Below are 13,005 nucleotides of genomic sequence, written 5' to 3'. Positions count from 1 at the left end.
GAAGAGGAAGAGACTAGAAATTTTATCCCGTGCTGTATAACGAACTCTGGCAATCTGGATGTACCAGTCATTCAACCTTACCACCTGGGCTGCTACCCTACAAAGCTGAGGAATACAGCAAACATCACAAAACCTTTTTCAAAACCATACTCTTCACGCCAAGATTTGAAAAATTCTCTGCCGATAGCGTCTCTTACAATTTATTCCACGAGTATTCCAAGAAAGTAATTTCTGTGAAGAGAATAAAAGGTGGTGGTGCACGAATAAACGGCTGATTGAATCTCAGATCTATGTCAAAAAATACCGAGACCCTCAGGTGACAAGGCATGCACCAGGGGACTTCCAGAAGTCCCTCAAAATTTAGTGTACGTTAAGATCAGAGCTTCTCTCTCACCCCACCGCTTAAACTTCGATGTGACCTAAGACATCTGAGTTGTCACCTTACATGTAACGCCTCTCTCCTGGCGCCTGCCGATCCCGAAGATTCCCTCTGATTCAGCAAATCATGATACAGGCGGACAGTTTGCAGGTATTTTTTTAGGCCATCGACTGTCTTTCACCTGTCTGAAAACCTGTCAGCCTACAGGTTAAACGTAATTCATTAGATATGTAGACAAACGTCTCTGAAAAATTATCCCAGGGCTTTTCCACCCTATACTGACAAAACCGATCAAACAAAGTGAATGCATCTCCTTTTTAAACCTTTAGCATAACGTGATGTTAAGCAACTTGTCACGTGCCCTACATAGTTTCTTTTTAGTTCTATGAAATTGATTATTTCTAAAGATGCTCTCTCCTTGGAGCTACCATACAATTACACTAATATTTATACCGTGTGGCAAATGTTTATTTTTTAATGACAAATCGCCTAGAGATGCAGAACAAAGCTGCGTCATGGTCACCGCGCTTACAAGATACTGCACTAAGGTTTCTCAACATCTTACATTAATCATGGAATCTGGCTGCTGTCTCCAGAAATGATGCTTAAAGTCTGGATAACCGAGACATTAACAAGCTTTGCCGCTGTGCACATTTTTAATTTAAACTGAGCTCCTACCTAATCACTCCACCAATTCAGAGAAAGCTTCTTGTTGTCCACTAGTGCTTTACAATGGAAAAATCAATAATAACCTTAAATTCTACTTCTCCTTCCTTTTAAATAAGCTTTAACAAGCAATGAGATGACTTGAGATAATGATAATGATAATAATCCTCCTCCTCCCCAAACAATAATTCCAAGACATGTGGCATTTGCCTATTTCACTCGTAGGAAAACTGCGTTACCTTTGAAAATATATTCCTCAATACCTCAAGCACAGGAATGGAGATGTTTTACTCTCCGGACTTAAAACTTTAACTATATGGTAATCCTTCCTCAACACGCCACGTTTGCATCATCCTTTTCCCCGTGTCTGTGACGGCAGATTAAAACCTATCAAGTTTACCAGCTAAGAAATCAGTATTTTTCTTGTTTATAATTATAACGTATACTGACAATTGTAATAATTGCTACTTAACAACAAACAGAGAGTGAATTCAGTTTCACGCTCCACGGAGCTAACACCACAGACCATTTCAGTTGCCACCTTACCGCTGTGCTGTCAGGTACCGGGTTTTCATCCGGCTCATCGCTGGAGCCCAGCTCATTTCCCAGATGCTTTGGACGTAAAGAAACTGCACGTGCCTCTGACCACCGCCTCCCGTCCTCAACTTTGTAGCCTGACTTCACGGTATAGTTTTTTTTCTTTTTTGTTCCTTCTACATTCTCAAATCTGCTCTTCGAAAACACTGATTTGAGCTCTCCCTGTGATGTCATTTAAAAATCAGAATCACTGTATCACCGTCTCCAGCAAGCCCTCTGACTCCCAGGTAGTTTACCAAAAACAGTCTCGGCTGTACTAGCTTTCACCGATTTTTTAATATCGCTCGCTGCTCGTGAAAATGACTCATCCCTATAGCTGTTCGTAGCAATTATCTTCTTTCCAGTGAGGGTAAGCCTGCCAAATGTACACAACTCCGGTAGCTTCTCTATAGTAATACTGCAGAGATATCGGCGTTCTGAATCAGATCGTTAGAGCCACGCCGACAAAACTCCGCTTCCAAACCAGGCTAGCACAAGCACATCTCCCGTTAGCCACACCGGCAGGTTATAATAATAGCCTATCATATTCCTAATGTCTGCTCTCAGCACCGAAATTCTTTTTACTCGTACTTGAATTAATCCTATTTCTTGGTAAACAATAACTACTTTTGGTTTTCTGAATTTTCTCAGGCCAGGGGGCTGCTGATCCCTATTAAACGTGCAGCTACAGGAAACACAGCGTTATCGCAGCCATTTCTAAAACTGTATTATACCAGAAACACGCATTTTTCAAACTAAGTTGAGGACAGGTGAGGTTACGGGGACTTTGCAGTTTCTTTGGTCGCTAAACTTAGTTATTTAACGGAATTAAATATTCCCTCTTATTGGGATGAATATTCAAATGCTGGGTTAACTTCTGCTGTTTTGCCTACTAGTTTTTTTGGCAAATTCTAACTTTCTAATCTGTAAATCATCTAAGCAAACCCGAGTCGGTAGGCTAACTACCAGGTGTAGTAGTACCACCATGTCCCCACCAAGGAGCTTCCCCGGAATAATTTCACCTAAAACTCTTCCTGCCTCACAGTAGGTGGTTGCTTAATTTGATGGTTGTTGCATTCCTTAAACGGAATTCTACCTGCGCTATTTAATAGGATTTTTGAGAAGTTTCTTGTGTGGAACAAAGTGGCGAAGAAGCGTGCTTGTTTCTGAAGTCACAGAACGAGCAGAATAAATATGAGGTTGTTCACGTTCTTAAAACGTCACGGTATATACGTACCATGCCATTTCCGCACCACGCTCTTTCAGGGTAACTAAAATAATCTACTTTTTCAAGGACGGCGGTATTACCTGAGGTGCCTCTGTTCCTGAACTTGGTAAGAAAAATTAGTAATGAGCGCTTATGTTTAAACATTAACAGTGGTCTTGGCACTATTAACTACCCAATGAAGCAGGAAATGTGAGACTGCTCGCATTCGGATCTGAAAACGTTGGGTACGTGATAAGACTTTTCTGGGGACGTATACCTTACGGCACGTGTTCCTGATGCGTTAGCTTTGAATGTTATACAGGCCCATGCCTTTCCTATTAATTCCTCTCTTCTCTAAGGTTCTGTATGGATCGCGCTGTCGGTATTTGTAGTTCTAGTTTGATATGTAGTCATCTATATATCGACACAGACGACCCAGCTTCTCCCTTGGAATGAAGCTGCTCTTTCAACATTACCTGTCAACAGCCGTGACCGGAGACAGCCCACCACCTCGGGTACCGATTCCCCTCTCACCTGCATTAATTGCACCTACCAAAAATTCCGCTCGAATTTAAAATAAGGTTCAGGCCAATTACGCCCAGCCTGTCTTTCCAAGGGCCCGTCTGGATCTCGCCTTGACCGCTGCAAATGCCCCTTCTTAGGACCAGCGCGACCGCCCTAACACACACGGGATGCAGGACCAGCATCCCGCAAGCGGAACCCACATTCCTGAGAAGTCATTCCCCGTTCCAACTCACAAGGTCCCTCCGAAGAATTTCTAAAGAATTTCTGAGTTAATTTAGAAACAAGAAATGCATCTACCCAGGCCTTTTATGTTCTACCAGTACGCAAGCTAGTAACACAATGCCTTTTTCCTCTCATATTTGAACCGCTCAAACGGAGTCTCCTCACCCTAACGATTTCCTTTGCAGTTAATTGGTGACCAGTCATCACAGGTCTCCTCCTAAGCAAAGCATGAAACTTTTCAGTTGTCACGAATCACTGCTGCAAGCTGACAGCTGTCACAGCAGCGTTGGGGTTGGTTTATCAATGGTGATGCTGAAGAAAGTGCCTTCGCGGCATACACAAACGTAACAGGTGATTAATTAATCTGGAGACCCTATCCAGGATCCGAGCCAGAGGGGAGAGGGAAATTTATCTCTAAGTTGAAAACTGCTGCGAAGATTACCTCTGCACGACACAACTTTCTGAAAGACAAATTTATAGAGCTGATGATAGTATTTTTACAATTAAAAAAGCCTGGCCAAGAAATAAATATCTAAAAAAATACAGTCCGTACTTTTGTAAACCCTAAGGAAAGGTCATTCCTAGATCAGACAGATCACAGAATTGACCTTTCTTGTGCTACTGTCAGGTGATGGGGAGGGAAGAGGAGGAGAGGCAAAAGAGATCATCTGGGGAGATGAGTCTCTCAACTTACACAGCACAGAGGAAGGAGTGGAGTGGGAGAGCTCAGACTCAAGCGAATGACTCTCAGAGTTTGCACTTTTCGTGGACTTGCCCGCTGAATTGATGGAAAGAAACACAACATATGAACAAACAAAGATGACGAGGTAGAGGGTGACCAGACTCCTCAGCAGGCACTGGCAGCAGGAGCGGCCGCTGGGGCACGGCAAGGGTGGTGACCACCGGGATGAAGAAGCAATGGAAGAGGAGGAGTGATGGTGGGTGGAACACAGCCTCTCCGTGTCACCCTCCTTTGTGAGAGCTGTATGAGGGTCAAGTAGATGTGAGGGGGGGGTGGGAAGGGGGAGAAAGAAAGGAAAAAAAAAAAAAAAAAGGAGAAGGCCAAAAGAAAAATAATGATAATTTAATCACAAGCAACAAGAACTTACAAAATCTTTTGAGCAGACAAACAATGTTAATGATGTGCTTTTGGGAGGCAGCGTGGGTGCCAAAGAACAGTTGTAAAGGTCGTAGCCGTAACTGCCTCTGTTCAGATGCCAGCGCAGATTTATCCCTCTCTCCAGTAATGAGATATACAGGGTTTTGAAAGAGCTTTTAAAAAAAACGTTCTTAGAAATTTGAAGTTTTTTCGTCAGGCAAGTATGTTCCAAACGGATTTGTTTAAATTGGCTTCTTTCTACTGTTAACTGAAATAAAAACAACAGGTATAAAAGGAAATAAGTTAGCAAAATACAGGAAAATTCCTGCCTCCTGAAGGGTTAGTGTTTCGAAGCGACGTACCTTCGAGATGTAGTGAGTAGCACAGATTAGCCAGAGTTTATCTAATCTCTAAGTGCCTTACAAGGCAGCAAGGGAATCGTCATTCTTACTAGTGCTTTTCATCAATTCATTTCTGGGGGCAATAAAATACCAGGCGAAATCTACATTTCCTGACCATGACAAATTTATCAACTCGGCTTTATAAAAGCCCGTGTGCATTGCCGGCTAAAATAACGATGGCATTCTACGGCGTTACTGAAAAAAAGCGTCCATCTCATATCAAAGAGATGCTGCCCGAGAGTTCCGGTCTCATTACTCCAGGAAGGAGAAATCCCACGAGCAATCCCAGAAGAAGGCATTGCCTCCGGTCCAGTTTTCCGTATGTTCTTTCCGTCCGCTCCTCTCCTTGCACTTAGGAGGGATCGCTGTCATGCAGATAAGCCCTGGATCAATGGTTAGTGTCAGAAATTTATGTCAGCAAGGAACCTTCAAGTAATTTCAGACTCAAATTCTACAATTAGCTTATTCCTTGAATTATTAAAGCTCGCTATTGGTCGCCAAGCGCTGTTCCTAGTAAAAGAAATATGTTCCGGTCCTAAAAGATGTAAATTCTGGGCGATTCTGTGAAACGCATACACAAGCAAGACAAAGTTACAGACGCTAAGATTTTCAATAAATAACAACTGAAAAATAAGCCTGATTTTACTGTCTTTGAGTTAAAATACCTGCCTTCAAAAGCGAAAATAGGGTGAGATCCTGACATGAGAGGGGAATACTTCATGCATTCCCTGACAGATATGACAATCTGTTCCTAAAGACACATTTGTGATAGCTCATCTAAGACCTTTTTTTTTCTCCTTAATTGCTACCTTTCTTAATGAATCACAACATTTGTAATACTTCGTGCAGACATGCATATGTGCACGCACTCCCACAGGGCGCACAAAACCGCAACTGTGCCGGAGATGATATATCCCACACAGCCTCACATGATCCGCACAGCTTTAAAGAGCCAAATCAATTAAAAAAATAAGGAAACCGCTTGATGCAGAGCTGAATGTTTTAAATACGTGTGGGCTGGTCGTCTGTACAAAGGAAGGAACCTTGGGCCTTTTTGTGCAACCTAGGCAGGGTGTTAGAATAACTGGAGGAGGAATAAAGTGCACAGATTGCACTCCTTGGCAAAGAAGAGTCATTCCCCGTCCCTGGAGAGGTTTCAAGGCCAGGTTGGACGGGGCTTGGAGCCACCTGGGCTGGTGGGAGGTGTCCCTGCCCAGGGCGGGGGGGTTGGAACTGGATGATCCTTAAGGTCCCTTCCAACCCAAACCAGTCTACAATTCTGTACTGCAATACTACAAAACATGCTATTATCACTTAGTTCCAGAGCGGCATCCCCGTTTCCCTTCTCCTTCACAGGAAGGAGACAGCCTCTCCCCGGGTCGTGCTCCATGCTGTGAAGAAAAGCAAAAAGATTTTTAAGGTCCTTGGACCACCTAAGGTGGGGAGCATTCCTTCTAGATCTCAAATTTGGTGACGAGCATCATCTTGAGCATACGCCTAAGGACCCAGACAGTCAGTAATCTGAAAGAACTCTCTCTGCTTCCTCTGCAATCCATTCCTCCCTATCCGCATCTTCTCTCCCTCTGCAGCCAGCAGCCGGCTCCTGACAAAAAACCAGCCTCCTCACTCTTGTCCTAGAAAACCTACATCCAGAAGTCCAGTTTGGTGAAAGGGGAAAACATCTTTCCTAAGTGCCTTGCTGCAGCACGAAGCTTGAGCTTACAATAGCTGTCAGGGTTGCAGGACTGCCTATTCCCTGAATCATTCTAGAAATTACACCCTAGGGGTACCCTTAGCTTTAATTTATCATAAAACAATCTGAAAAGCAGCCTCCGGTGGAAAGACTGAAAGTGCGAGAGGAATACTAAAAAGCAAAAAACAAGCAAGCTTGCACGCAGTTAATGGCAGGGGGATATTTGTTTTTTAAATAAAATGAAATCCCTCTACGTGGGAATAAGCCGTGCCCCTGGTGCCTGGCGAACAGGGCTGCGGTACCGCCGTGTGGGCCTGATGCTGAAACAGGCTGTATCGTGGATCATCCACGATGGAAGCGCTTCAAACCGTCATTCTCAGCAGGGAGGAAGCATCCCACCTTCCCACCAGAGCAGGTGAAGAGCAACACCAGCCTGCTCTGCCGCAGCACGCTTAACAGCTTTCAGCTGCTTCTGCAGGCTCCAGGAAATACACGATGCCGTGGTCTCTCTGGAGTCATGATCTCTCCGGCGCTTCGTTATGCCCTTTGCACCACTACAATGCAGCAGCGGGTCAGGAACCCACAAATCACAGAAAACTTCCCCCGCTGAACATTCTACATCTGTAAAAGCAAAGAGGGGGACACAAGCGGCATCTTGTCTCTCCGCCCTGTGGTCACCGCAGGATCCTCCTTTCTGGTTTGGGAATAAAGGACACGGTGGCCGTCCGATCGGCGCTTAACCGTGATCCTACAGAATCCTACAAAAGAACCAGGCAAAACGTCTTCATTGTTGTTTTTCTTACAACCGTATTCCCGAGACACCGTTCCGCGCGCTAAGCTTCAAGCAGAATTTTATAAAACTCCTACTGTTATAACATCACGTGATATCGTCACGCAGAGGCCCTATAATTAAATTGTTCATTTAACGAGGTTAGTTGCTAAACTACACACAGTGGTTTGAAGGAAGAAACACAAAGTGTTATGAATAAAGGTAAATTACACCGTATTTTCCTCTGCATCAGCCGCAGATACCTGTAATTGTTCTCCGAGCCATTACTCCGCATTAACTCGAACCGCTATCACTAGCTCGTTATTTAAAGTGAGCGGGTGCCGGCAGCCAAGACTTTGTTCCAGCGGAGGTGAAACGATTTGCTGGAACTTTTGAGAACAAAGGGCCGACATCAGCAACTCACGAGCGAAGCGCGGCTCCATCGGCCCTCGAAGCCACGATTCCCAGCCGCGTCGCTACTAGCAGCGGATAGAAAAATCTTCTTGCCGCCGAGGGAACGCCAACCACGTGAAAATAGGGAAAAATTACAGCAGGCTGCAGATATTAGAGGGTACAGCAGCAGAGGCGGGACGCTGGTCTCTGCCACGGGCTGGCTCTGGTCTCCCCTCCGCGCCGGAGCTATGCTGCCGTGACGTGCGTGCCCCATATATAAATATAAATCCGCATTTCCAACCGGGTGCTCCTTGGGCAGCCGCTGCCCGCAGACTGTGCTTTCATGCTTCCGCCGTAATTCATTATCCCTGGCGATACTGATATTGTTATCAAACGTACACAGAACCCATTCTACCGGCCAGAAACGAAGCGCCAGATATTTCTGATACGATTCTAATGACTTTATGGTGCAATCTCATCTGAATTCTAAAACGCTCCCGTGCTCTTCAGAGGCCAACGATGCTCTTTGGTGGATTCGAGTCCGTATTTTAGGGCCCACCTCTGCTAATACAGGCTTTTAACGGTGACTTTGGCCTTCTAACACCTCCAACAGAAAGCAAACCCCACGTTACAATAATTCGCTACAAATTCTCTTTTCCATTTCCACATTTTATCTTTACTATCACCTCTGGCCTGCGCTTCACCTGTACGTATAACATTGTTCTTTGAGGCTGAAAAACCACCATTTCTGTGAATCAGAGATACACAAACCTAATACTCTTTTTTAAAAAAAAAAAACCCCTTTGTTTTAAGACAGAACATTATTAGAGTAAGCGTGAGTAACATCACAGTGTAACATTTAGGGGGGAAAAATGGAAACAAACCCCATATTTGTGAAGTTACAGAACTAATTTTATAAAAAAAAATTACTGATTTTAGTTTTTTGAAGAGTAAAAGAAGATTAAAATAAGCGTATGGACAGAACAAAAGAGAAACATGAAAAAACACTGGCATCTGAACAGAATAAAAATTAAAACGGTGTCATCCAAAACCAAAAAAGAGCAAACCCAAAACACAAATGCATGCTAAAAGTACATAAATTAAGTAGGCGTTACAAAGCACTGACTTAACGCATTTTTAATCTACTGCTATTATTACTGTAACTAGTACGTTAGTTAATAAGCAGTAACTTTATACTCTTCATCCCAAAACATCATGGCAAATGGTGTTTCGGGAAACGAAAAGTCAAAGGTAGGTCTAAAACACGCCAGAAGTAACACAGAAAGGCATAAAGGTGATTTCTTTTAAACAAGGAAAAATTGTATTGTCTCTTAAGATTCATTAGGAGTTTCTGTGTTTAATGACCTAACGGAATACATTCCCATAACTCCCGTTATTGCTTCTCCAAATGTTTCAAGCTTAAAATCGTACCTTTCACATCCTCGTCTTCAATGGTGGTATTGGAGCTCTCTGTCGACTCCTGTTAAGAAGTAAATAGAAGCAGAATGTATAAACCAAGCCAAGCCTTAGCTGGGTGCCTTTGCCGAGGAGAGTTAGTTACAGGTACCATGCAAAGCCTCGAAGCGGGGTGGGATGGAGCTCACAAACAAATGGTTCACACACCGATCAAGACATTTCCACCCGAAACCGATGTCGGACACTGCCACTCTCTACCGCAGGGAAACATCAATCCGTTTCCCGCTCTCTAATGCTTTTACTTCACAGGAATGTAAAGGAAACCTCTTTATTTTTTCGTTAGCATCCAACCGTACAAAGTCCATCTGAAATGTTATATGAATTACCTCAGCCAAGTGGGAGAGCTTGCCGTTTTAAGCTTAGTGTTTAAACCAACTGTGCAGAGTAAGTCATTCCGTTCCAACTTTTAAATACGCAGACTCCTGCATGCTCCCATTTACGTTTTTCTGCTCATACGCCTTGCGCCGTGTATATGAAAACGAAGCCTCCCAGTGATTTTGATGATATACAATCAGATTTGTCATTTTATACTGTTTTGGTGATTAAAAAAAAAGAAAATTGGGAAGGAGCTGGAGAATCGGTAAATACACCGTAACGACTTTGACAAACTAAGGTATTGGAGCGGTATTCTTCAACCAACCGGGAGGAATGACTCATCTATCAGACAGTTTACACTTAAGCCACCACGCTGTTAAAAAGGCAAGGATTCTGTATCTCAGTCTTTCACAAATTACCAGAAACATGAAATATTACAGGCAAATTCAACAGGGCACTGTCAAATCTCATAGTTTTAGATCTAAAAATAAACACTGTTTAAATCTAAACGGTTTTCGAAAGCTGAAAAATTTTTAAACTTTTTTTTTTTTTTTAACTGTATACTTCCTTGAAAAGTAGAATCAATGTAATTTTTTTTTTTTTTTAATTCACAGCTCAATATTGAAAAGAATTAACTGGTCTATGGTTACCTGCGAGACCGAAGGTAGGACCCGTACTGCGTTTAACTCTTAAAAGGCTGTTACAATCAAACGATAAAAGGTAAATTTGACAGTGCCCTTTATTTACTGTGTCCTCACAAGGCTGAGCCAAAGGAACGTTCCAAACGGTTAATGCATTACTCAGACCTTAAAAAAACCAAAACGTATGCGCATCCATAAAGAAAACTACAGGAATTAATTCACACACAAACGAAACCGAACGAGTCACCATGCTTTTCCTCAACTGGCTGGTGTTAAGACGTCTTGCTCGACACAGATGTATCATGCTCTTATCACTTAAAATATTGAAGTACTTATGAGTAAACGAACCCCCCCACACACACACAAATACAAGTCGTAAACACCATGCACGAGCTCACACGGCAGATGTAGCCTGTGATATTGAAGCATCCGCTCCAGTTGCCATACTACAACGATCAGTCTTTCAGACAAAATTTAGGAGCAACCCTCCGCATTAAGTGGTTTGCTTGTCTGCTGTGACCTTTCGGGACATCGAGTATCTTTAATTGCTACGATTATGCGATAAAGGCAAGTAGATGTAGTCACGCCAATATTTTATCTGGGTTTTCTGGTCTTTAGTGGGCTCAAGCGATAAAGATTAGACTGGTGTTCAAACACAGGCTGTTTGTTGCCTCTGAGTTTTAAACTCGGGGAGCTGAGAAGGTAGTAACGTGAAAATAAAAGCTCTACGTTCGACAGATGCAAGGGACGTAAAGGAAAGGGATGTACAAGCACAACACACACCATCGGCACTTTCATGCTCGAGAAACGTCTGCATGCATGATTTTTTCACTCAGAGTCAATCCTTCTCATATGAAATAACCACAAGTAGTTAAGACTAGATAAATGAAATGTCAATTCTTTAAGTCAACACTGTAAACAGTGACATTTTTGTTGAAGAGTAAATTCTTTCCAGGAAACCTAGGAACATGTGTTATATGTAAATGATGGTATTTCCTGGCCCTTTTCAAGTCCATGCATGAAAAAAACAAAACAAAACACATTTTAGGAATCAGCTGCCAAACGCAAACATCACAATACACAAGAAAAAAGAAAAGAGCATGAAGAAAACATATGAAAATCAAAAGACCTCTGTCACTTGAAATGTTAAATGGTTTTTTTTTTTTTTTGGGGAAACTGCTCAGTGATGTTATGGAAGGAAACCAAAGCCCTGTGCAAAAGACACGTGACGACACGGTGTGTAAGCATGCTGAGAAACAGCTGATGGGATCAACTGAAATGACATCTTTATCGAAGGTGACAACCACGCGTGAAACCCGCCAGTAGAGTCTCACCACACTCCCGAGAACAGCGTTCTTCGGTTTGACTCAAACCGTGGCATTTTTGGCTGAAAGGAGAGACCTTCCCCCCCTACCCCCCGCCCCAGGTCCCCGAGCCTGGTGGCACCGGGCTTCTCAACTCTGCCCATCGCTACCGAGCTCCAGCAGCTCAGCACTCAGCAGGCGGACACAGATGAGCCCAGGCTCAAGAGACACCGGGAGCAAACAAAGGCAGGGATGAGATTTTCCTCGATACGCTGCCGGATGGGCCCTAATTTTTTGCTGCGGAAACAGTGGATGAAATGTGTGGTGTGGAAAAAGCAAGATGGAGTCGCTTCTTTCTGAATACCTTATTTCCATCAGGGTTGTGGATTACTGTAGTTTGGGGCTCCTGAGCGAGAACAAAATAAAGAGAAAAAGAGTTCCCATTGGTAAATACATTCTCGTTAGCGTGAGGGAGCGCAAGAAGAGCCAGCTCACAAATGCTGAACACTGACAAGAGCTAAAACAAACGTTAACTGTTGCCAGAGGGTGAAACTGGATGTCTCTAACACAGATTTCCTCAACGGCAAGCCAGCAAAAAAGACCATCTCGCCTAATGCAGCAGCATGCAGAGACCTTATTCACGACCGATGTCAGACAGGGCTTTGAAGGTCCGGAGACCCACAGAGGCTCTCTTTTGCACAAGGGGCATAAATCACCTCTTTTCTTTAAGCATCTTTGCTTGTATTAAGTCATCAAATAAAAATACAGACGAATCGATAAGGGTTAAGGACGAGTTAACCACCTCCAGACACTACCACGTTTTGGAAAATGTAGATTACGACCAATTGCTGCCCTGGCAGAGCAGCGTAAAAGTAAGCGAGAGAGATCTTTTTCAGCATTTTAATGTCCCCAAACCCTTTTTCCTTTAAAAAAAATAATCTTTGAAATGGCAGTTAGCCGGCGTACTTACAGCCCGGACCATCGTGCATGGCTACGTCTGGGAACAGACTGCCACATGCTCACACGTGGAACCTGTTAATTGGTCCTTAGAAATTACTTCGCAATGTACGCGCCAGGGCCGGGGCCACAAAACAATTCAAGGGGAACGTATCCACGTTTTCAAAGCTATATATGCAGGCATACGGGAAGCAATACCTCACAAAATTAGGTACTCGCGCACCTGCATTTATATTCCCGAGTCCCCGTGATCCACGTATGCCTAAGAAATAGAGGCCGCTAATAAAAGCAAGGCTGCAACAGAAGCTCCGATTAGTAATATGTTCCTAACGGAGCTCATTAATGAGTAATGTCTCCTGCAGATTTAAGCGTGAGAGCGACA

At 43.5% G+C, this 13,005-nt stretch overlaps 1 protein-coding gene across 50 annotated transcripts in view; it reads right to left on the bottom strand.

Moving 5' to 3' along the window:
- Positions 1 to 13,005, bottom strand: part of CAMK2D (calcium/calmodulin dependent protein kinase II delta) — a 158,805-nt gene that overhangs the window by 15,393 nt on the left and 130,407 nt on the right. For 14 of the 50 annotated variants that reach the window (XM_074588556.1, XM_074588544.1, XM_074588554.1 and 11 more), the window contains 2 exons: positions 12,031 to 12,072; positions 9,362 to 9,410 (listed from right to left, as the gene is read on the bottom strand). In XM_074588556.1, the coding sequence (XP_074444657.1) occupies positions 9,362 to 9,410; positions 12,031 to 12,072 (91 nt within the window). Of the gene's footprint in view, positions 1 to 4,269; positions 4,558 to 9,361; positions 9,411 to 12,030; positions 12,073 to 13,005 lie in introns of all 50 variants that reach the window. The other 36 variants (XM_074588537.1, XM_074588539.1, XM_074588540.1 and 33 more) reach the window with 5 other exon arrangements.

The sequence above is a fragment of the Larus michahellis genome, chromosome 5 (assembly GCF_964199755.1).
Source record: "Larus michahellis chromosome 5, bLarMic1.1, whole genome shotgun sequence".
Taxonomy (NCBI): Eukaryota; Metazoa; Chordata; class Aves; order Charadriiformes; family Laridae; genus Larus; species Larus michahellis.
This window is presented reverse-complemented; position numbering and strand designations above follow the sequence as displayed.